The sequence below is a fragment of the Ursus arctos genome, unplaced genomic scaffold (genome assembly GCF_023065955.2).
Source record: "Ursus arctos isolate Adak ecotype North America unplaced genomic scaffold, UrsArc2.0 scaffold_25, whole genome shotgun sequence".
Taxonomy (NCBI): Eukaryota; Metazoa; Chordata; class Mammalia; order Carnivora; family Ursidae; genus Ursus; species Ursus arctos.
Genome location: NW_026622930.1, coordinates 25,554,905 through 25,580,254, shown reverse-complemented (window position 1 = coordinate 25,580,254; position 25,350 = coordinate 25,554,905). Strand labels below are relative to the sequence as shown.

The 25,350-nt window shown below is 47.7% G+C and overlaps 1 protein-coding gene across 3 annotated transcripts in view; it reads left to right on the top strand.

Moving 5' to 3' along the window:
* The first annotated feature begins 5,817 nt into the window (after positions 1-5,817).
* FLVCR2 (FLVCR heme transporter 2) overlaps positions 5,818-25,350 on the top strand; it is a 50,700-nt gene continuing 31,167 nt past the window's right edge. For 2 of the 3 annotated variants that reach the window (XM_057318567.1, XM_026519470.3), the window contains exon 1: positions 5,845-6,930. In XM_057318567.1, coding sequence (XP_057174550.1) covers positions 6,244-6,930 — 687 coding nt within the window. In that variant the 5' untranslated portion in view covers positions 5,845-6,243. Of the gene's footprint in view, positions 6,931-25,350 lie in introns of all 3 variants that reach the window. The other variant, XM_026519469.4, reaches the window with a different exon arrangement.

The following is a 25,350-nucleotide window of genomic DNA, read 5'->3' as shown; positions in this document are numbered from 1 at the left end:
TCTGTCAAATAAATAAAATCTTAAAAAAAAAAAAAAAAAAAAAAAAATATCGTTGCTTAAGCTCATTGCCTACTCCCCTGAGCCAACAACTTCCAACTTTTATTAGATGAGTCTTTTGGTATTTACCTCCATTGCTCTAAATGAGAGGCTATATTGATATTTTCTGCCGATATGTTCAGCACTATGTATTGACTTTCCAACAAGGCAGTCAAAGATTTAGCTCTGTTTACCCCACCCTCCTGTCTACCACTCACACGTGCTCACGTCCCATCCCCCCCCCCCCCGGGTCTCCCAATATAGTTATGTCATACTTGGTTGTATCAATGTCCAGTCTTCACATTGCGATGGCTGTGTGATTCACCCCTGAGTCACTTGAGATAACCATGATTTCCCCTCCTTCCCTCCATAGCTTTTTATATTCCCCTGGAATTAATAATTGCTCCTTCCCATTGATTAGTTACATTTGTGATACTTTATCACGAGTCCAAAGTCTAATTCACCCACAATTGTGTAAGCCCCCTCTCAAGGGTTTCACATACAATCCCATCAGTGTCATCTTCTCGAATAAATTCTTCCTGGAGTTTTCTGACTAGTTTCCATCTGAACAAGGTGCTTTCTGTGCCTGGCATGTGACGGTCTGCCTGGGGTTTTCTTTTACCGTGATCTTGGTGATTCCGTTTGCCCGCCTCTTGTGTTGGAGTCCCTGTGGCTTGGCTCTCACATCTTCCTCTCTAGGCTTCCTCCCTTATTTTGGTGGAATGCACCCTTTAGCAGCATCCTGAGGGAGAGGATGGAGCACTACCTTTTTTGGGAAACTCTGCATTTCTGAAAATGTTTGATTCTCTTGTCATACTTGTCTTCTTTTGGTCATTGGGGTACAGAATTCAAGGCAGGAAACGATTTTCCTTCCGAAGGCATTATTCCCCTGACTTCCGGTTCCAGGGCTGGACGATAACTTTGATGACATTCTGCGCCTGCTTTTTTGGAAAGCATTTTATGAAACCTGTTTTTTAATCTCCGAAAACCACTTGGAGCTCCTTTTTGTCCCAGTTTTCTGAAATTTCATGGTAAAGTGTAATTCAACTCTATTCTGCCAACAAGTACTGAGAGCATGTGCTTTATGGCTTATCCCCCCAAATGCTCCAGGGTACACAAAGATATACACAAGTCCTTAAGGACCTGGAAATGTATGGGAGTGTGGGAGATAAGGGGAAATGGGATACGGGTGAGGACATAGTATTAACACGTATAAGATTTGTAAGAGCCCCATTTCCACAAATTCCAAGTGTCGATATTTTTTAAGAGGGACTGATCCAGAATCTTGACCTGACTCATTCATTAGCGATGTAGCCTTCCTACACACTCAACAAATTCCATGCCTCACCCGTCTACTTAATCTGCTTAATCTGGTGGCACATTGTGACTTCAAGTCCTGCTTTTATTGCCAGGAGTAGTTGTTAGCCTCTAGAGGGCAGACTTTGCCACTATTCTGCTGAAGGCCAGGAAAGCTCCAGCTCCATGCCAGAGGGTCCCTCAAGCTCCCTGGGGAATCATTAGGGCTAGAACAAGGAACCAGGGCCCCCTTTCAGGAAACTATCTCTAAAATGTATTTCTCCTTCCGCTTCAAGGTGTACCTGAAGGGAGGACATATCTATCTATCCATAGACAGGCGTAAAGCATAGTAAGCTGCCCAGTAAATGTTTTCTCAATGGATGAGCACGGAATATTTCTATGTAATATCTACCCCCCATTTATACAGCCGTCCATCCCTGGTGGGAATCAGCCAGCACTACCGCGGTGGCTGCCAGATTATTATTACTGAAAACAACTTTGCAGATATTTTAAATCCTCATTTTATAGACCAGAAACTGAAGGATAGAGAGGTTAGTAAACTGAATCCAGACCTCACGTTAGATCCGACTCACTCTACCACAGAAGGCAACCCCAAATATCACTGGAATGGCAGGTTAGACGACTTGGGATTTGTCACCAAACTGAAGCATTTGTTACCCCAGAGGAGCACACAGTGGAGAAGAGGTGGGACTCACAGAACCATATTGTTCCTTGTTCTGATGCTAAGTAGCTGTGGGGCTCTGAGTGACAGGCTCCAACTCTCCGGGCCTCAGTTTCCATATCTGTAAGATGAAGTTAAGAATACATTGAAAGGGGCACCTGGCTGGCTCAGTCAGTAGAGCATCTGATCTTGATCTTGAGTTCAAGCCCCACACTGGGTGTAGAGATTACTTGAAAAAATTAATAAATTTCTTTTCTTTCTTCCTTCCTTCCTTCTCCCTTTTCTCCCTCCCTCCCTCCCTCCCTCCCTCCCTCCCTCCCTCCCTCCCCCTCTCTCTCTTTCTCTTTCTTTCTTTCTTTCTTTCTTTCTTTCTTTCTTTCTTTTTCTTTCTTTCTTTCTTTCTTCGTTGTGAAGAGTTGGAGTGAGGTCCATGATAATCTAGGGATAAGAAGCCGTGAAAGGTCCTGGAAGGCCTTCCAAGAGAATGGAGGTTCTGTGCTCCTGGGAGAATGATGGGAGACACTGCTGGGATTTTGAAGATGGGGACTGTTAAATTAGTGTAGAGGTTCTTCGTGGGTATGAGTTTTCTCTCCAAACATTCCACTATAATCCAAGACCGCATAATTTCTGCCAAAAAGTGGGTGCCTCCAGTGTTCCCCCTCCTGGGAACCAGTGGCTCTGGCCCCACCACGGGTGCTCAAACTTGGCTACCTGCTGAGATCACCTGGGGAGCTTTCAATGTGTAGATGGCAGGGGTTCACTCCTAATGAACCTGATGTGAAGTTTGGCCAAGGCACTGGGAATGTTGAGTTCCCCGTGTGATTCTAATGTTCAACCCACGTTGAGAACCACTCCCCAGGGCTTTAAATTCATTTTTTTTTTTTGCCTGAAAATTTAAAAAGAAAACAAAAGGAGAGCAGTAGCACCTGATGAGGGAACAGAAGGCAAGCTGAGGACAAAGCAGAAGCTGACACCCTGCAAACCCCCCCTCCCCCCATGGAATGTCTGTGACATTCCTCAGGCACTCCAGGCTGCCCTAAAGGACAAAGAAACAGTTAACCTATAGATACCGTGATCTTGAGTCTCCCTCAGTTTACAAATGCCTTAGCAGTTTACAAGAACAAAGCTATCAGAAACCTAGCTTCCAGAAGAAAAACTATGAAATTTTCTTACCACCTATGGCCCATTGACAAGTCCTTGAAACAGGCAGAGTAAAATTCCTCTCCGGACTCAACTGCCTCGATATTAATACTTTGCTAAGAGCAAAAGGCAATCCTAGCCTGAGCACCCCTTCCCCCAGGATCCTGTAAGTCTACTTTAACATATAAAAATTCCTTTGGAAACTTCATCTCTAACTACCCCCCCCCCCCCCCCCCCCCGGCTCCAGCCGTCAAGATACATGTTGGCAATCATCCCCCAAGCATATGTCCCACCGATATACATCTGAAGGGCCTCATGACTAAGGTTTTATTAGACGGTAATAAATGACCTTTTCCCAACAGTGGCTAGCCCCCTCGAGGTCCTGGAAACCTTGTTTCCAAAATTCCTTAGAGACTTACGTTATGCCTAACCCTCTCTCAACTTGAGGGTATATGACGGGCCACTCCTCATGACCCCAGAGCAGCTCTTTCTGCCCACGGGTCCTGTCCCCGTGCTTTCATAAACCACCATTTTGCACCAAAGATGCCTCAAGAGTTCTTTCTTGGTCGTCGGCTCTGGACTCCACCCCACTGAACCTCACCTGTATCCCACAACCACATCAGCACCCAGTGGCTCTCAAACTTTAATGTGCAAACAAGCAGATCACCTGGAGATGTTCTAAAACTAGCCTCTAATTCAGGAATTCCGGGGTGGACTGGGCTTCTGCCCTTGTAACAAGCTCCCAGAGTCATGCCCACTCTGCTGTCCCCAGACTGCATTTGAGCAGTTAGGCTGTAGCTTGAATGAATGCAGACTTGCCTGAAAACTATGGCTCTTCAAGCCAGCTGGGATCTTGAGTAAGACGTCACTTCACTTTTTGAGCCTTAGTCTTCTGATCTTCAGTGCAGGCAAGCAATAGTAACTACATCACGGAGTTCTTGTGATGCTTCAATGACATAATATAGTAAACACGTTTGGCACGATACAACAAATGTTAGCCTTTGAATTATTAGGATAGGACTCATGGAACGCTTACGATCTGCCAGGAATTTTCAAAGCACTTTCATGGCTTACATCCTTCAAGCCTCAAAATAACACTATGAGGTGGGTACTTATGATTCCATCATCCCTATTTTATGGATGAAGAAACTGCGGCAGAGACGGGGAGTATCTTAATTTATATCACACACCTGCGAGTAGCGAGGCTGGTGTTTGAACCCAGGGAGAATCTGGCCTCTTATCCCTCCAGGGGCTGAAATGGACACTGAACAGGTATTTCTGCCCTGCAGGTCTAACACTCTGGAGGCGATGAGTTGAGGGGTTACCCTCTGTAATGGGCTGGGACCAACGGGTGGCAGCCCAGGGCTACTTAAAGACCACACCGAGCTGGCTATTTCATCCCACAACGCCGCCGCCGGCTCTAAAGACTCCAAACTCCCAGCTACCCTCCACCCACAGGTGCTGGCCTAGGAGGCCGCCGAGGGACCGACAGGAAAGAAGGGGCCTACCTCACAGGTACAAATCTGAGTTCCCCAGGAAAAGACCACGTCCGCATGATGTGGTTTTGGAATATAGGTGAGGTTCAGTGGAGCGGAGTCCGGAGCCGACGACCAAGAAAGAATTCTTGAGACGTCTTTGGTGCAAAATGGTGGTGGTTTATGAAAGCACGGGGACAGGATCCGTGGGCAGAAAGAGGTGCGGCCCCGGGGTCCTGAGGGGTGGCTGATTATATACTATGGGGTTGGGGGAGGTAAGGCAAAGGGAGGTCGGGAAGGTACTTTCATATGTTAAAGAAGACTCACAGGACACCAGAGGTCTTGCCATTGTCAAGTTAAGGCTGTTTACCCTTCTAGTAAGACATTAACGTGAAGATAGTTGGGAACTTCCTGGCTTCCTGGAAGTATTGTCTATGGCCTGCAGGTTATCAAGACATTTAATTCTATTTACACTCCCTTCTGGAAGCTGGGTTACTGATAGCTTTGTTCTTGTAGACTGCTAAGACATTTGTAAACTGAGGGAGACTCAAGTCTTGCAGGATTGTGGTCTCTATAGGTTAACTATTTCTTTTTCCTTTAGGGCAGCCAGGAGTGCCTGAGAAATGTCACATACATTCCTTGGCGGGGTGGGTAGGAGTTGCAGGGTGTAAGTTTCTGCTTTGTCCTCAGCTTGCCTTCTGTTCCCTCATCACGCAGGCAAAGCAACCAGCAAAGGAGTTTCCTGCAATTCCCGGTACTGGCAGAACGCAACCAGACTGAGAAATCTACAAATCTCATTATGCGGAAAGTTCGGCAAGGATCTGGGAGCTCAGCCAATTGGTAAAAAGTCGGGAAGCCCTTTTGGATTCCCCAGAGCACTCTGGAGGCGACCGGCATTGGTGCCCACGCTCAGGGGATGGGGACCCGGGCGAGGAGACTCTTATCTGTGGGATTACCTCGGCAGAGCTCCGGGATTTTTTCCGGCGGGGTCCCCTGGGAGAGGCAAATGAACCTGAGGGGCAGTGCAGGGGGTGGGGGTTAACCCGGCGGTTTCCATGGCACCCAGGGCGTGGGGGAGGAATGCACCCAGCAAGCTGTGGCGAAACAACTGCGCAGCGGGACCAGCCGGGCTGGAGAAGGCGCGAGGGAAAGGGGGGGCAGGAGGGTGGGGGAAGCCGGGCTGGACGGGGGTGGGGCGGTCACGTGCGCCCGAGGGGGCGGGGCCCCAAAGCCACCCCGGAGCGGAACCGATTCCCACCTAGAGGCTCCGTGCCAGGCGCGAACTTTTCTCCAGGACTGAGAGACTGAACTTGACTTGAACCCCTGGTGAGGACTCAAGGCACCCGCAGCCAGGACCGGGCTGAGGTGTCTGCGGCCGGCCTAGGGGACAGCGGTCGGTGGCAAAAGACACCAAGGAAAAGTGGGAACAGAAGCTTGGGGGTGAGTGAAAGGAGCTCGGCTCGCAGTTTTTTAACGCAGGCTCGGTTCTCCGTTTATTCTGGGGTGGGCCGGGGCAAGTGCCCTGTCAGCTCTAAGGGAGCAGCCGAGGCCACTGTCCCTTAAGACTGCCGGGGTCCTCAGCACCTGTGTTGGGCTTCAGGAGAGGCTGTGGTCATGGTGAATGAAGATCCCAGCCAACAGGAGCACGATGGCACCCCCGCGCAGGAGCCTGCTCTCCGGGCGGACCCCAGCGCCTCCATCCACCCGAGCGTGTCGGTGCACCCGAGCGTGTCTGCCCACCCCAGCGTCTCCATCCACCCCAGCGTGTCGGCGTACCCAAGCAGTTCGGCCCACCCCAGTACCTTGGCCCAACCCGGTGGCTTGGCCAACCCCAGTAGCTCGTGCCCCGAGGACCTCAGCGTGATCAAGGTGAGCAGGCGCCGCTGGGTGGTGGTCCTGCTGTTTAGCTTCTACTCCATGTGCAATGCTTTCCAGTGGATACAGTACGGCTCCATCAATAACATCTTCATGAAGTTCTACGGGGTCAGTGCCTTTGCCATCGACTGGCTGTCCATGTGTTACATGCTGACCTACATCCCTCTGCTCCTGCCGGTCGCCTGGCTGCTGGAGAAATTCGGCCTGCGCACCATCGCCCTCACCGGCTCTGCTCTCAACTGCCTGGGGGCCTGGGTGAAGTTGGGGAGCGTGAAGCCACATCTCTTCCCAGTCACGGTCCTAGGCCAGGTCATCTGCTCTGTGGCCCAGGTCTTCATCCTGGGCATGCCGTCCCGCATCGCTTCAGTCTGGTTCGGGGCCGATGAGGTGTCAACAGCCTGCTCCATAGCTGTCTTTGGCAACCAGGTGGGTCGAGGAGTGGGCGGGTGTCCAGGGGAATGGGCGTCAGCTCATTGTGAGGCTCACTGTGTTAGGTTGTACCTGAGGGCACCTGTGTGGGAGCCTGCAGTCTTGTGACTTCAGCAGCGTTTGTGACTCTGGGGGACTTCGTGGCTGGGTGGGAGTGAGGGATTGTGACTGGATGGCTGGCTAAGTGAAGGGCCGGGGAACCGAAGGAGGAGACCTTTTCCTTTACCGACAGTTTCTCCTCCCCCAGCAGAAAGCATGCTTCTGGAACGTCCGTGGGTTTATGGTCTCCTTCCTGACCCTGTCAGTCCACCGGCCTAGACCTGGGATTTCAGGAAAGCTGTTCTTTCTCAGGGAGCAGCCCACGGGCATCAGATTCTTCTAGGATCGTCAGAATTGGGTGGATATTTTTAGCCTGACCCACCGGCTTTCCTAGAGTGCAGTATCTCCCGTACTAATGGAGAATCACAGAGCTCTGGCCTGGTGGTGTTTGGCCCCGTGTTTACCGTTTTTTATACACAGCTGAAGCCAGGACAGTGGAAACAGTGCTCTGGGCCAAACGGCTTCCCTGGGGGTTAGAGCCAAGCCTAGCAGGATGGAGTAGAAATCTCGCTCTGAACTTCCAAGGCCTAGAAACCTTTTTGGGAAGGCGTGGAAAGCTCCTATCCCTATCCCTTTTCTTTCCTTCTTTTCGAAAGGCGAATCGCAAATTCTATGCATCTCGGTGAGGTTACGACTCAAAACCTTGGGCATGTTATTGACTGCCTTCTCCAAATATTTGAGGCAAGTATTTATGGAGTCCTTTTCTATCTAGACCACTGCCTCCAGGTCCCACTTCTTCCCAAGCACCTGCAGTTGTTTTCATTTTATTTTATTTAACAAATGACCAGTAACCTGTAGTTCTTATAGGATTTTTCCCTTATAGGAGGATAAAGCTGGCAGGTGAAGGGCAGGACCTTTCCAATTTCCCAAGGGTTCAATCTCCCTATGAGCAGCAGAACAGGCTTCAGAGGAAGTCACTGCAATCTCAGACCCGTTGTTTTGGGGAGAGCAGGGTTGCTAAGTGGGAGAAGCCCCTCCGGTGGCCTGGCGAGATCAGAGAATCCAAAATTCTTTTGTAAACCATAAAGCATAAACGAATAGGTTTTCAGACCCCTCCTCACACACCTGTGAGGGAATTTGACACCAGATACATCTTTAAAGTGTAATAAGATTAGTTTCTCATTCCCCGTGCCCACTCCCCACCAAGGTCAGGAAATGCTGAGAATTTTACATTTAAAAACACCCTCACAGCATATATTTGTATCATGGAGCCATCTATTCAATCTGATCTTTTTGGCTTAACCTTTTAAAAATGTATGAAAAACTGAATTGTTTATGCTTCCTCATGTCGGGATGAATATCTATGTTTGGTTCTTGGCATGTGTTTTATTTAACCTTTCTTTCTGAGTAAGGCACGGCTGAATGGAGGAGAGATAGTATTAGAGTACCCTGAGTTTTGCCGCTTAGAAAACAAGGCTCCGCGGAGTAAACAGACTTCAGATGCTATTCCACAGAGTAATTCTTCTTGGCCTGCAAACCTCACATTGGTCAGCTAAACTCTGTACCCTGGTCATTCTGACTTCCCTCTTCTAGTGCCTCTTAGGTACTCCACACATGCGCCAGCAAATTTGCTTGCATCAAATTCACCATTCATTCATTCATTCATTCATTCAACAAGCATTCACCTAGTGCCTCCCATTTGCCAGGTACTGGGCTAGGGCTTCGAAGATAGTCCCTGCCTTTGCAGAGTTCCCATACCAGATTTTAAAATTGTACTAGGCAATAGGATTCTGATAAACAACCAAACAAATAAAAGCCTGGATCAGCGTATAAAGGGTTTATTTTCAGTTCTCCATGAGATTTAATATCTTCTTTGCCTAATTGCTTAGAGGACATTGAAGCAGAAGGAAGCTAATATCTATCAAACACCTATTATGTGCAAGCATTTTCTCACCTATTATTTAATTTTTCAACTCTGTGAGGTAGGTGGAATTTGTCCCTGTTGTTACACGGGTGAGGAAATTGAGACCAGATAAATGGAGGAAATTTATCCAGGGTCCTACAGCTACTAAGTGGTAGAAGGGAGATTTGAACGCAATTCCATCTGCAAAAGCCTATGTCAATAGGCCAATATTGAGTTGTCATGTGGATAAAGCATATATTTTTTATTTTTTAAATTAAAATTTTAAATTAATTTTTAATTTTTCATTAATTAATTGTTTTTTTAAAGTAGGCTCCACGCCCAACGTGGAGCCCAAGACAGTTTGAACTCCTGACCCTGAGATCAAGGCCTAAGCTGAAATCAAGAGTCAGACACTAAACTGACTGAGCCACCCAGGTGCCCCTAAACCATATATTTTTAAAAAGGGGGGAGGGCAGGATTGTGAGGTTGGAAGTTTGCCCCTTGTGTCTGGTTGTTGGTGGTGATAAAGTATCCAGCAGTTTTCTCCAGAATCTGAGAACCTCTGTACCTGTCTTCTGTTTTGAAGTCCCTGGCACTAGTATTGCCTCCCCACCCACTGTGTTGTAAACTGCTGAAGGGCAGATCGATTCTGCTTCTTGGAGCCTAGCAAGAGTCACAAGAAGGTGGGGCTCCAGTCTTTGGGAAGAAGAAACCAGTGAGTCCTCAGCTGGGGTGAGAGAGGGAAGGAGTCTTAGCATTGCAACAGAGCCTCTTCCCTTTGGCTCTGGCCAGTTGCATAGGTGGTGACAGCCTGGCATTGGGCAACGCTTGTTCCATTGCTTCCAGGGAAATGACCCATATGGGGTTTTGAGTGATGCGGACGATGTGATAGCAGAAGGATTGGAAGAAAGCCCCGTCCTAGAGTCTGGTGATAGCTTGATAGCACTGGACAGGAGAGATGTGGGAGGGAGCTCGAAGGGACCAAGTCAGTTCCAGTATAACACCGAGATGGGGAGGGACTTCCTCAAGGTCCTTGGGCAGTGAGAGCGCAGTGCCAACCAGAAAAAGAGTAGGAGAGAATGTTTGCTTTTTGAGTTATGAAAATACAGGAGTCTCCCCTTATCCCGGTTTCACTTTCCATGGTTTTAGTGCCCCGTAGTCAACCTGGAAACAGATGGTCCTCCTTCTGACCTATAGGAGGGGTCATCCATAGCCTAACACGATTTCACAATGCCACGTGCTTCCCCTCGCTTCATCTCATCACACAGGCATGTTATCGTCCCACATCATGGTAAGAAAGGTGAGCACAGTACAATAAGATAGTTTGAGAGAGAGAGAGAGGCGACATTTGCTTAACTTTTATTACAGTATACTGTTACAATGGTTCTATTTTATTACTAGTTATTGCTAATCTCTTACTGTGCCTAATTTACAAATTGAACTTTATCATAGGTAGGTATAGAGAAACACGTAGTCTAGACAGGTTCAGGCATCCAGTGGGGGTCTTGGAATATATCCCCCGTGGATAAGGATGGATTGATCAGTCCAGTGCAGTCACCTTACCATAGAAACATAGCACCGTCCAATAGAAACATAAGGCAAGCCACGTGTACAACTTAATTTCCTACTCGCTACATTAAAAATGGGTGAAATGTAAATTTTTTAAAAAGTAGAAAGAGCAGGTGAAACTATGTTTAGTAGTATGTTTTATTTAACCCGATATATCCAGAATAGTCTTTTAACATGTGATCTATATAATAAAATCACCAAGGAGCTATTTTCCATTCTTTCTTCCTACTGAGTCTTTGAAAATGGGCACGTATTGGGCACTTAGAGCCTCGCCACATTTCCCAGGACTGGTGAGATGTGTTCAATAGCCAGGTTGGACAGCACAGATCTAGAACAATGATGCTCTTTAGGGGGTGGGGGTGGGGGTGTTTTCCTTGACCCTCTTAGGGGCCCTGGTTGGGTCTAAAAATTACACTGATGAAGACAGGTTATCAGGAGAAAATTATCCAAATTTATTTAATATAAGTATTACATGATATGGGAGGCTTTCTAAGGAAATGAGGAAGCACTTAGACCTGTGTACTTTTAGGCTAGGTTTGATGAAAAGTGCCCCATTATGGAGGAATAGGACAGGTTAGGAGTATGAAGTTCGTGTAGTGAACTGGAGGAAGCTGAGCAAGGCCTGTTTGTTATGATTCTCCTTGGTATCCTTTTGTCTCCAGAGGTAAGCGTGCTCTTTTGCTCCAGGTGTTGGGGGGGAACCTCTTACAGGAGGGTTAAGGCCTGTTTCAGGGAAGAAGGGTGAGGAGGAGGAGGAAGTCAGAGTGACTTTCCTACTCTGCTGTTTTCTGAAACTCCCTCAGCTTAAAATATTCCGGGTGCCATAATTTGGAGGAGCATGTCCTGCACCGCGTCATATTTAAGCATTTGGAAATAGATTCTAGCAGATAAAGATGGGCGCTAGGAAACCGAGGCCAGCCTTGAGGTGTTCACTGGACCGGCTGACCATGTGGTAATACCAGAGAGGCTGGGTGTCTGAGATTGACTCAGAGGTCAGGGTCAGGAGGTGGGTGGTCAGCCTACTCTTGTTCCCAAATCATGGTCATTTGCCATGGTCATATGTTAAAGTCTAAGCATATCGTTCTGGATTTTCTAATGTCAGAAGACTTTCAAGGTCTGATTGAAGTTGGCGGGAGGTGAAGGCAAACTCTTGTTCTCTTCTAGTGATTGTTCTTGTTACTTAAAGCACACAGAGTGCCTGCCCACGTGGCTGACCACTTTCTGGCCTCCCCTTATGCACTGGAGGACAGGAATAGGCCAGGTCTGGGAGGGCAGAAGGAGGCTAGTGGTGACTGACATGCAGTGGGGTGGGGCTGGGACCACACCTTCAAATGCTCCTGGGGGCCGGCCAGGTGTTATAAATGTGACAGTCAAAATGACTTTGGGGTGTGGTGGGGTCACAGCAAATGTGAGAGTCCATTTCCCATCTAAAGACAGCAGCTGCATCGGCTCCCACCAGCTGTTGGTATACGAAGCATGACCCAGTGTTGCCAGATCTCATTTTTTTTCTTTAAGGAGAAACCAGAGATCCAGATTTTTAGGTGAAGTCTGTATTTATTATTATTATTATTATTATCATCACCATCGTTGTTGTTATATTATTGTAAAAGAGACGTAATATTTATCATTTTAACCATTTGTGAGTGTACAATTCAATGGCATTAAAACCTCCTACAGTGTTCTATAAGCATTACCACTATCTATACCCAAAACTTTTTCATATACCCTCAACAATTGTGTACCCATCTAATAATAAGTCCTCCTATCCCCCTCTCTCCAGCCCCTAGTTATCTCTGTTCTGCTCTCTGTTTCTATGAATTTGCCTCTCCTAGGTACCTCATATAAGTGAAATCATACAATATTTGTCTTTCTGTGTCTGGCTTATGAAACCCGTGTAAGTGCTGATAACTAATTCATAAGAGTGTGTGTGTGTGTTTAATTATATTCCATCTTTCGAAACTGTGGATCAGATAAAACTTCAGTTTGAGACTTCTGGGGAAGGTAAAGTGGAAGTGAATTCCAGCTTTCCTTTGTCAGTCGGAAAGCCCTCACCAAGGAGGCAGGCCAGCAGAAATGAGCTCGGAGGCTAGCAGCTCTGGGGAGGGAACCAGACCAACGCTCCAAGGCAAAAATGGTGATCATTTGCCTCAACCTAGGGGCTGGGTAAAAATACAGATGTCTGGGCCCCCAGGTGGACCTCCTTAAACTGGACTCTCTAGGGATGGGACCGGGGCTCCTATCTGTTCACCTGGCTTCCCAGGTGAGACCAGTGATCAGTTTTCGACTGGGAGAGAGGAACAGCAGGCCTAGGGAAGGCAGCCTCTTGCTTAGAGCCACGTTCTTGTCAGAGAGATTTATTATGTTTGCTGGTCCAGTGTGCCGGTGGAATAATTGGGAGCTCAGCTACTCACACTTCAGATTGAGGGAAGAGGCTGGGCTGGGGGTGGGGCTCATAATTTGGATTCATTTAAGGTTTTTTTTTTTTTTTTAAAGATTTTATTTATTTATTCGACAGAGATAGAGACAGCCAGCGAGAGAGGGAACACAAGCAGGGGGAGTGGGAGAGGAAGAAGCAGGCTCATAGCGGAAGAGCCCGATGTGGGGCTCGATCCCAGAACGCCGGGATCATGCCCTGAGCCGAAGGCAGATGCTTAACCACTGTGCCACCCAGGCGCCCCTCATTTAAGGTTTTTAAAATATACTCCCACCCTGGGGGTGGCGGGCAGGCCCTGGTGGAATGTGAGGTGGAACTATGCTGATGCTCCTTCCTACTCCTTCTGTTTCTTTAACCTGCAGCTCAGGGCACTGGAGGAGGCCCAGGTTGGCCTGGCCTGACTTCTATCTTGTCTTTGTTCCTTTGGTGGCATTGTTTCAGGTGCCTGGCAATTCTAGGGAATCGAGTCTAAGTCTTCAGCTTAGCATGCTAAGACCCCTACTCTTCACCATTTCTTTCTATCCAGTGTGTCTCTTATTCCCTCCCAGCCTTGTGTCTCTGCTCTGATCAGTCTGGTTCTCTCCTTGAAGATACACTCACTGCTTGGGGAATAAGCCTTAGACCTTGAAGAGTGACATCAGCAAGATGGTGGCTCAGGAAGCGTCAGACCTTCGCCCCCCTCCCCGGAAATGTTAAATAAACTAAAAACCAGCTAAAATCACTTCTAGTCAAAGATAGACAGCAACCAGGCAAACACCCGACCAAGAAAAAGCCCCATTCAAAATGGTAGGAGATTTCATGGCATATTTACTTATCTTTTCCTTCTGCCTCCCTCCTCTCCCATGCTGTACTCCCAATAACCAGTTCCTGTCTGTAAACTGAATTTGCAACACTTTAACCTAATTGTATTTTTGTACACTAACAATGAACAATCCAAAAAGGAAATTAAGAAAACAATTTCAGTTACAGCAGCATCAAAAAAAAAAAAAAAAAATCCACGAATAAATTTAACCAAAAAGGTAAAAGACTTATAAACATGGAAAACTATAAAACATTGCTGAAAGAAATTAAAGAAGTCATAAATACATGAAAAAAGACATCCTGTATTTGTGGATTGGAAGACTTAATATTGTTAAAATGAAAATACTACCAAAAACAATCTACAGATTCAATGCCATCCCCATGAAAATCCCAGTGATATTATTTGCAGAAATAGAAAAATGAAAAATAGAAAAATTAATGTGGAAGTTAAGGGACACTGAATAGCCAAAACAATTTTGGAAGAGAACAAGAAAGTTGGAGGTCTCACACTTCTTGATTTTAAAACTAATAACAAAGCTGTCGTAATCATGACAGTATGGTAATGGCATAAAGACAAACATAGACTGATGGAACAGAGAGCCCAGAAGTAAACCCTCGCATATGTGGTCAAATGATTTCAAGCAGGGAGCCAAGGCCAATGGAAACCTTTTCCTTAAAAAAAAAAAAAGAAAAAAGAAAAAGAAAAGTGTTTTTTTAGAGCAGTTTTAGGTTTGCAGCAAAAGTAAGTTGAAGGTACAGAGATTTCTCCCTACCGTTCTTACCCCCACTCCTGAGCACACAGCCTCCCCTATTGTCAGCATCCCCCACCCTAGCGGTGGGCTTGTTACAGTTGTTGAATCCATACTGACACATCACGATAACCAGTCTTTTCAACAAAGGGTGTTGAGAACTCTATGAGGCACAGGCGTACATTTGTTACAACTGATGAATCTACATTGACACGTGATTATCACTAACCTTTTCAACACATGGTGTTAGTAAAACTGTAAGACTATAGGAAGAAAACAGGGAAAATGCTTAGCGATGTTGGATTTGGTAATGATGGCAATGATTTCTTGGTTGTGGTACTAAAAGCATGGGCAACAAAAGAAAAAAAGATTCATCGGACTACATCAAAATAAAATACTTCTGTGTATCAGAGAACACTATCAATAAAGTAAGAAGGCAACTCGTGGGATGGGAGAAAATATTTTCAAGTGATATATCTGATAAGGGTTGATGTCCAGAATATATAAAGAATCCCTATAGCTGAACAAAAACAACAACAACAAACTGATGTAAAAATGAGCAAAGGACTTGAACAGGTATTTCTCCAAAAAAGATATAAAAATGGTCAATAAGCCCATGAAAAGATGCTCCTTATCAGGGACATGCAAATCAAAAACACAATGAGATACCACCTCACACTCATTAGAATGGCTATGAAAGAAGAAAAAAGAAACAAGTGTAGGCAAGAATGTGGAGAAACTGGAACCCTTGTATGTTGCTGATGGGAATGTAAAATGGTGCAGTCTTATGGAAGACAGTATGGCAGTTCCTCAGAAAATTAAAAATAGAATTACCATATGATCCACCAGTTGTGCTTCTGGCTATTTACCCAAAAGAATTGAAAGCAGGAAGTTAAACCAGGTATTTGTATGCCCATGTTTATAACAACATTATTCACAGTAGCCATAGAGGAGAAAGCAACCCAAGTGTCCATCTACAGATGAATGGATAAATAAGATGTGATATACACATGAAATGAAATAGTATTCAGCCTTAAAAGAAAAGGAAATTCTGACCCATGCTACCCAAGGATCAACCTCGAGGACATTATGCTAAGGGAAATAAGGTAGTCCACAAAAGGAGAGATACTCTATGAGTCCACTTATATGAGGGAGTGATGTGTATTTTTTTCTGACACCAGCCAATTCTCCAATTCTCTAACACCAACTGAGGGCCCTACAATTTAACTTAATTCTAACACTGACTACTTGGAGCTAATGCAGACTAACCCCACAAGGTAAGGGTTCAGTTCCACAAGACTGCCCCCACTTAAGATGCCATTTGCAAATCTTGGGGGCCAGCCAAACTTTTCACTGACTGGTTATAAATTGTGGGTTCCCACGACCCCTACTCAGGTTCCATAATTTGCTAGAATGGCTCACAGAGCTCAGGTAAACATTTTATTTACTGGTAAGGTAACTTACTTTGCTCGTTATTATAAAGGATACAACTCAGGAACCGCCAAATGGAAGAGATGTGGGGAACTTTTTGGGCATGCCACCCTCCTGGCACTGATGTGATGTGTTCACTCATCAGAAAGCTCACCGAATTTCCTTGCTCATGTGTTTTTATAAAGCTCAGTTTCTAGCTCCCTTTCCCTCTTCAGAGGTCGGGGGAGGATCAGACTGAAAGTTTCCAAACTCCAATTGTGTAATTTCTGGAGATTAGCCCATCTGAAGGCCATCTACAGGCCTTGCTCTGAGTCACTTCAGTAGCATAAATTCAAGTGTGACAGAAAGGGGTTCTTTCTGAGTAACAGAAGACACTCCTATCACTCACGGGATTCCAAGGGCTTTTAGGGCTTTGTGCCGGGAACCAGGGAAAAGGAGCAGATACATTTTGATTATACCACAGGTACAAAAGAGTACTCAAATTCATAGAGGCAGAAAGTAGGATGGTGGTTGCCAGGGACTAGGGGAGGAAAGAATGGGGAGTTACTGTTTGATGGGTGTGGAGCTTCAGTTTGGGAAGATGAAAAATGTTTTGGAGATGGGTGGAGGTGATGAATTACTTAAGTACGTATGAATGTACTTAATTCCACTGAACCATACAGTTAAAAATGGTGGAAATGGTAAGTTTTATGCTATGTGTATTTTACCACACACACACAAAAGATCCATTGCTTGTGAGGTGTTCCCTTCTGGCTAGGTGTCTGCTCACCTCCTGTCATCAACTCATCAGTCTCTGTGCTCGGAGGAGTGCATTGAGCCTTCTCTGCGTGTGGTGAGTTCACTGGGATACTGGCCTTTGTTTTCTGGAGATTTGTTTCCCCCTCTTCCTTATCTTTTCTCCTGTCCTTTCCCCCCCTTTCTCCTCCTTTTCTTTCAGCTAAATGGGAAACTTGTCAGAGGACTGGAAATTTGACTAGTACACCTCTCCTATATCTCTGGGCATAACAGGTGCTTACAAATGGATGGACAAGTTAATACACAGGAATTAAAGTGACGACTTAGTTGAGAGTTCAGGTCGTTGGAGGAAGGAACTGTCATACCTGGATTTGTCTTTCTGATGTGATTCAATCCTACTCCTTCAATGGGAAGAGCTGATGAGGTCCTTACTGTGTGCCTTGAACCCTGCCAGACCCAGAGTGGTTGAGAACACCATCTTTAGCTCTGCTATGTTCCTTCAGACAAGTTCATTAGGTCTTCTACGTTTTGATTTCTTCTTTTGTAAGCGGGAGATAATATTGGCTATTGCAGAAGGTAAAGAAGAGGATTAAGTGAGACAAATGGAGGGCTCTTAGCTCACAGAGTTTATCAGATAAAAAAGTGCTAAATGAAGAACGGATGCTATCCGTTCTACCATCAATAAACGTAATTGCTCCTAATCTAGAAGGAGAGGCCAGTACTTAAAGGCTCATAATACCACCATGTATCAGGCTCAGGGATATAAGTGCAAGGGGCATCAACAGGTCACAGCATGTGGGAGGACATTACCCCAGGGTCAGCGCAATGGGGGGCAAGCAGGACAGCTTCCCCAAGGAGGTGATTTTTATGAGCTGATTCTTCATGAGTGGAGTGACCAGGAGTTGGGTGACTAGGGAGGGCGGTCCATTCTGGGAAGTTTCCAGGCGGTATTGTCATAGGCACTTGTCCTGCTTGAGAGCTGCTCCAACTAAAAGCTGTACGTAGGTGCTGGGAGGTGGCGTTACTTTCCCAGATTGTGGTGATGACACCTGTTGTCTGTGATGAAGACTTTGGAGTCTCTGGGGTAACACAGATCCTGGTCCAACCCCTACCCCCACACATCAGTCCTTAGTCTCACAAACTGAAGGTTCTGCTGAAGGAGGTGGGCTGTCCGGGCCTCTTAGGTGGACACAGCTGCTTTCTCCTGTCTGATTCTTGATCTTTTTCCGGCAATGCTGTTAACAGGATGTCCTTTCCTTGACTTCAACTCTCCCTAATCCCTAACATCAAACAGCCCCATGTGGATTGCAAGATAAGGGTCGGAACCCTGTCAAGGATTAGATAAAGAATCGTATGGTTAATGTGACAGCTGGGGTTTCCTCTTCTTTCTTTGTTCTCTGTCTCCTGACTTCTGTCCAGCACCATTCCTGAACTTAACCCAATGCAGCATCTTTCTTCTCTTGGTTCTGAAGGACTAAGGGCCCTTTTCTTTACTGAGTCATTCTGAGGTGGGAGGCCTTCCTGCAGGCTCTGACTGTTCACCTCAATTCTTCTGCTTTCTGACCTCTTTCCAGGCATCTTTCCTTTTCTATGCTGTGCAGACACTTTAGCTCGGCTTCTCAGCCCCACACGGTTCAAGCTGAGGCCTTGCTCGGGCTTGAGGGCAGGAAATAGCAGTGCCGTCGGTGTGCTGTAGGGGAGATGGGAGGCAGGGCTGGGCTTTACTTGCTTACCATCTTCTTGGAATCAGTGTGTCTCAGAACCTCATAATGGAGCAGTGTTTGCTCTGGATCCTGTCTGATTCCTTCTCTTGAGAGGAGTTGAACACAAGTCCCTTTCGTTTCCAGGAGGCCACTTTTGATAGGACAGCTCTGCTGGCTCCGGGGGGTGGGGGGGGGGGCATGAACGTGGAGCAAAGTTAGGAGTTTTTGTCTTTCCTCCTTTTTCCCCTTCTCCTCTCCCCTGGAAATTCCTGCTTTCTGCCCCAAATTACTGTGTTGGCAGGGCTGGGTCTCATCTGATGGCTGTGGATGCAGCTCTCTGGACACGAGGCTATTTGTGGTGTCCGTCTATTCCGAGAAGTGGGCAGGGCCCATTCCAATGGGCTGTTTGTCTGGGGTGGTGGCTGGCCCTGAAGCAATCTCTGTCGGCTCGGACCTTTGCCCTGGGCTTCCAGTTCAGCGCTGGACACGTTTGTGGAACCACTCAGTGAGCTCCCTCGGAGGACCATTTCTTCTCTCCTGAGGAGCTCGGCAGGAATACAGATCCCTCTCTCCCCCGCCAACCCTGCCTCGGACGCGTAGGGAAGACAGCAGCAGAGAATTGTCTGTTGACTTCTTTCGTTGAGGGCAGCGGAGAGCCACTGTGAAGGGTGGGCCATACATCTCCAGCACCAGAACCACAGGGCGGGCGTGGGAGATGTGGTTGTTAAAAATGCTGATTCCTGGGCCCCAGGGCCAACCCAAGGAATTAGCGTCTCTGGGTAGGGCTCAGGATTCTGTGTTTTTGATTCTCTGTCGGATTCTGACGCCCACTGAAGTTTGAGAATTCCTGGGGTGAAAGCCGTGGAGCCTGGACCCTGCGCTGCTGGCCATGGTGTTTGGGGCGTCCGGCTGGACACCTGCCCTCTTCGGGCATCAGCTCTGTGATCTGTAGCAGGAAAGTCGGCCTCCCCGGGTTGCTTCCCGAGTTAAGTGAGGGAGAGCGTGAAAGCTCTCGGAATCAAATAAGCCCTCCGTAAATGGTTACTGAGCCCACACCTACCGTCGCCCTCCTTACCACACTCTTGGCGGCCTCTTTGGATTTCAGTTACTTTCCTTCATCTCTGCTGCTGTCCCTGAAGTTTATCCTGGCAGATCCCCACCCGCCGACCCCCAGTGCCGTACGGGGGGAACTGAAGCAGCCCCACCTGCGTCCACTCTCTCAGCTGGTGAGCTGGTTGGGGCCAGCGTCATCACCCTCCTGCAGAGAGGTCGGCCCCCGCAAGACCTTGCTCGCAATATGTGGGCCAGAAGAGGCCATGCCTGGCACACGGCAGTGACTGAGGGTATTTGGATGGGAAGATGGATGTCTGGTGCTCTGGCTTTTACACTTTAGCCATGGGGCGTTATCTTCTCATTGCCGAGGGAAGATTCCAGAGCATTTTCTGTGATTATCATCTAATAACATGTCAGCGGTGGTCTCAGGAGGAGGAGAGTGGGGGTGAGGGAAGAATGCAGCTTGACTCAACTCTCTAATCTTTCCCACCTTTTCTGTGTAACTAGGCCCCCCTCCACCTACATCCTCAGTTCCTGAAGCCTTTGAAGCCCTCGGTCAGGAAGAGCAGCAGGTGGTTACAAAGCCTCTCTCTTCCGGGCTGCCTGAGGGGGCGGGGCCGGTAAAGATCAGGGCTCTGGGTTTCTGCAGCGACTTCCTCTAAGCCCTCACCACCCCTGTGTCCTGAGTGTCACTGGAGTGTCACCGTCCCTGTCCCCAGAGACAGTCTCAGGCCCTGGCCTGCTGTGTGGCCTTGAGGCAACAGGCGTCTCAACAACCCTCACTGTTTGTGGAGCGAGACCGTCCTCCTTGCTAGTGTTTGCTTCTCAGGCTGTCGTGGCGGGAGATGAAGTGGTGTTCCCACAGCCCAGATCATCGGCTGGAGGTTTGTTTAGAGGGACTGAAGGAGATGTTGACGTTCTCTCCTCCCATTGGACTGCCTTCTGATTCACTGTCCAGAAAGAACTTTGGTAAGAGGTACCGGGTAAATACGTTAGCCATTTTATGATGACCCAAACACGTTCCTCAGTTATCTAACAAACGCGTTGCAGAGGATTCCATCAGGCCCTGGGTCATCTGGAGTCTCGGACCATGTCTTCCTGGGACATGGAGCTGCTTGGTGCCTTGTCGCGGCTCAGCGAGGTTCCGTGGGAAGAGAGCAGGGCCGGGAATGGGAGCATCAGAAGTCCCGATATCTACTTCACTGCTCTGAATTCAGCAAGTTGCTTAAACTCAGGGGGTGGGGAACACAGCTTGCCCCTCATAGGGCAGTGTCCTTTCGCCTGGACTTTGGGCATGCTGCTATTGACCTCACCGGGCTGTCTTGCTGCTCAGATTGTATGCTGTGCAAACGTTGGCTCTTAAGTGCCTTTAAGAAAAACCGACTCTGGACTTGCTCAATGACACTCAAGGAATAAAACGGCTTTCCTGTGCGCCTCTCGTGCCCTCTCTCCTTCATGAAGTGCAAGGGTGGAAGGCACTTGGCTTGAGGACCACAGCCTCCACTTGTAAAGCTTGGCATTCTTGCCTTTAGAGCCAGCTCTTCGTTTCCGACTGAGCTCTGGTCATTCTGGCTGTAGGAGCCTGTCCCAGAGCTTCTGGGTTCTGGAGAGCCCCTTGAGCTGATGCATTCTGTAGCTCCAGGAATCCTGCAGAACATTCCGATTCCTTTTGATTCCCAGAAGGGGCTTTTGCCAAGGGTTGGCACAAAGCTGCTTTTCCGTCTGTGTGTTCCTGGTTCGGCTCCTTTCTTCAGTGTAGGTGAATATCAGTGGTGGCACAGCACAGAGCTGATTTGGTCCTCACACCGTCAGGAGACAGGGCCCAGAGTGAGAAGCTTTCTTCTGAGGTTCTGGTGGTCTTTATCTCATCACATTTTCCCCCAGGCCCCTTACAGTTAGTTAGTGGCAGTGCTCAGTGGTAACAAATGGGGACTGGTGGGGCTTGGGCTGTCCTTGTGAAGACATTGCCTTCTCTCTCTCCTGAGTTCCTCCTTCTCAGGGAAAAGGGTACCCCATTATCTGCCCCAGGAATGGCTAGTCCTGTATTCTCATGCTGCTCCCCAAAAACCCATGGCCTTTCCTAGGGTGCCCCCACCCTGGGCCAGATCTCTGTCCCTTGCAAATAACCCACACAGGCCCCTGGCCATCCTCTCTGTCTTCTTGAATCCTGCTCGTTCTGGATTGCATTTCCTCCAGCCAGCCTCCCCACGTCTCCCCAGGTGATAGCAGGTCATGGGACAAATGGGAGCCAGTGAATGCAGCTCTCATCCTCTTGGCCTGTCTCAGGAAGTACAGCCTTGAGTTAGTGGCCCCACGCTCCGCTTCTAGAACTCAGTGCTCTTACCCATACCGTCAGCTCTCGGGAGCCATGAGTTTTTTGAGATAGTGCAGCGCAACCTTTGTGTTTTTATTGCACAGATGTTTAGTGAGCATCTGCTTTGTTCTAAGCAGCATTCTGAGTGCTAGGGATGAAGCCGTGGATGGGAAAGAAAAGGTCCCTGAGTTCACATTTAAGGGAGGAGAGATGAAACTGTAAGGCAGCAGCTAATGGAGTGACTAATGGTGGAAATTCCAGGCCAAGTAGGAGGGAAGGCATCTTCATGCCGGATATTGGGAGATGTTTTTGTGTAAGTAGGTCCCTGAGTGACTCCCTAAGTCACAGGGGCAGATCTGATGATGCTGCTTCCTTGGGGTGGTATCAGATATGGGTGGCTCTTTGTTTTCCTCGTGCAAGGCTTAGATTTCTTTCTCTTTCTAGATTTCTCCTCGGGATCATGAGGTAGGGTTAGTTAACTGGTGAAGTTGACTTCCTAGGAAAAAGCTGCTTTGGACCCACCCTGTCTGTTTCTGGAGGCACACCCTGCGGGAAGAGGAACTGGCAACCCACAAAACGTAACTCTTCCAGGGCCTGCCCTGTGAGTAATCACCTGGGTCTGAACTTCACCCCTGAAAATCGGAAGGGGAGGGCTGTCACTCAGAAAGTCCAACCAGACTTAGAAGAAAATTTGGGAGCGGTAGAAGCATTTGTTGTCAATGAGCTCCTTTTAGGGATGTGACATCATGGGTGTTCTGGGCTGTTTACCACTGTCTGTACCCAGGACAGTGGGTCGCATCCGTCGGCTGCTGTGTGCGGGCGTCTGGGGCTGAGTTGGTGCGAAGCGCCAAAGCGCTTGAATGGAGCGTGCACGTTGCCTACTTCCAGTGCGGAAAACCGGGAGAAAGTGAGGTCTGTGCTCCGCCGCTCTGGCTGGCCTGGTGGTTCGAAAGATGCCGCCTCGCTTTTCCTCTTACGCAACTGAGTCACGGGGAAGTTCTGTGAGCCTGTGGTCATTGGCCATCAGCAGTGTCAGCATAGGGACCTTTGAGTGGTGAAGTCATCAGTGACATGGGCTCTTAGTGAAAAGGGAGGCAGAGGAGCCTTCACGTCTGCTCTCTTATCGACCTAGACTGACACTTTGCAGATGTCACCAGGAGGACAACTTCAGGGAGAACCCCAACCCTGAAAAGGAGGAGTGTGTGTACCAAGAGCCTCCTGAGTTGACGACTGAAAGCAGGCATAGATATGAGGCTCAACTAAAAAAATAAATAAAGCCCTTTGTCAAAAAAAAAAAAAAAAATTCCCGTAGAACTCAGACCCCGCCCCTAAACTTAGCATCTTCTCTGTTTACAGCTTAGGGTACCTCTGCTCGTCACCTTGCACCCCTCCAAGGATGAGGAGGAAACCCAGCACCAAGGCCGTAGGTCAAGATCAAAGTATATTAGATAGCTTATAAGCTTGGTGAGGAGAGCTCTTCATCTCCTCCCTTTCTTTTTAGTGCTCAATCAATATTGAGTGTAGGTTTGAGGGTGGGAAGTCCCATATTCCAGTGGCCTCCATGTCTGATCTTCAGAGCCCTAAATTTGAGGTCTTCTCTGTGTCATTCCACCTCACTTCTGCTTTCTTGTGGTGGTAAGCTCTCAGAATATAGCTCATTGCTATAGCGCCCAACCCGTCAGCTGCAGACACTTGAGTTAGGTCGGAGCTGCGCAGTTCTGAGCTCTCTCTTTCTTTAGAAGATATTTCCCAAGCACCATCCCTGCCCTTGGCATTGTGCTGGGCGCCAAGTGGGGAAGAGTCGCACAAGGCCATGTTAATCAACGACCCTGTCCTCAAGGTGCTAACAGTCTATCTGGGGAGACACCACCACCCTATGTGGAAAAAAATCCAAAACTAAACATCACATAAGAATAAGAGATCGCGTAGGGTCTAACTAAGTAAATAAAATAGATGATGGCCGAAGTACCTCTCATCTCCAACGGCTGGACCTAGAGGGACGTGTTTGAATTACAGAGGGAGCATATAAAACTGGAGGAATTGTCAGGTGTCCGAAGGCACTCACTTTTGTGACATTCACCCTGCTTATTGGATTTGGAGTCAGCTAGCCATGGGTTTGAATCTCAGCCTTGCTGTTAGAAGCTGAGTGACCTTGGGCAAATTAGAGATGTTTTCTCATCTACAAAAACCAAGTTAGACACGATGATGCCAATTTTAGGGGGTTGTCGTGGGGATTAAATGAAATAACATGTGAAAAAATCATTTAGCGCACTGCCTAGCACATAGTAGGAGCTCTTTATACTCAGTGCTCTTCCTTTTAGTTTAGCTAATAGCCAAGACCTGATCATTAACCTAAGGGTTAGGGTACAGACTCAAGTACGGATGGCCTGAGCTTGAAGTCCAGCCTTATCACTTATTGTTACATGACCTCGGGTAAACTACTCAAACGTCATTTCCTCAAATATTGTCCCCCACTGAATGTTCAATTTTTAAAATTATTTTTTAAGATTTTATTTATTTATTTGATGGAGTGAGAGAGCATAAGTAGGCAGAGCAGCAGGCAGAGGCAGAGGGAGAGGGAGAAGCAGGCTCTCCGCTGAGCAGAGAGCCTGATGCGGGGCTCCATCCCAGGACCCTGGGATCATGACCTGAGCCAAACGCAGGTGCTTAAGTGACTGAGCCACCCAGGCGCCCCTGAATGCTCAATTTTAAAATAGGGATTAAACGATAGTGCTTGTATGTGTGTATATGGCTTAGTAGTGCCATGGTGACCGGGGCATGGTGAGCTCCATGAATCAGCTGCTATTACTGTTTCTTCCCCAAGAAGCAGGCTATCCTAATGTCTGTAGCTGCTGCTTCCTGCATTTTCCTAGCCTCTTTTCCCCCAAAGGACTGAAGAAGCCCAAGAGGTCCAGGTAGTAGAAGCCCCCAGCATAGTCATAGATTTGAGGACAGACCCTGTGAATGGGGCAGGAGCCCTAAGGAAGTCTTGAGTTGACTAGCTGTGACCGCTATGACCTTGCTAAGTTCTTAGAGACCTCAGCTTAGCCTTTTAAATCCTTAAACCCCTTGGTGAGTGATTTCCTCCTAAATCAATGGGATTGTTTTTGTTCCCCGAAGGTCTGCAACCTCCTTAATCCTGAGTTGGCCTTTTCAAAAGAAGCCAAAGGCTTGGATTTGGGGATTTCAAAAATACAGTCATATGAGTGGGCTTTGCATGCATTATTGCTTACCATGGCATTTCCGAGGAGCTGCCTGGTGTTCCAGGGGGCTGGGCGCTCACTTTCATAATTTGACTGGTATTCAGCTTCAGTGTTTCAGTGTCCCGGCATCCACCCCGGCACCCATCACTTCTCCTTGCTTCTTTCTGGGGCATCCGCAGACTCAATGCCAGGTTGCCCCTCTCTGCCTCCCCTACAGGTCCAAAGGTGGCTTTCCTGCATTCTGGCCTAGTCTCTTACATTTGGGACCCTGGAGCCCCCGTTTGCATCATTTTACCCAGATGTAGGTGTAAACAGATGTCTGAGTGACATATTGGAATGTGCAAACGTGTGCTTCCATAGAACCATTTTTGCGGTGTTTAAATGCCCACATCGGTACGCACTGGGGATGGGCAATGAGTGTTGAAGTCACTCCCGAGTTGTACATAATTCCCCGCGTGCACGTGGTCCTGGAGACAAAGCTTG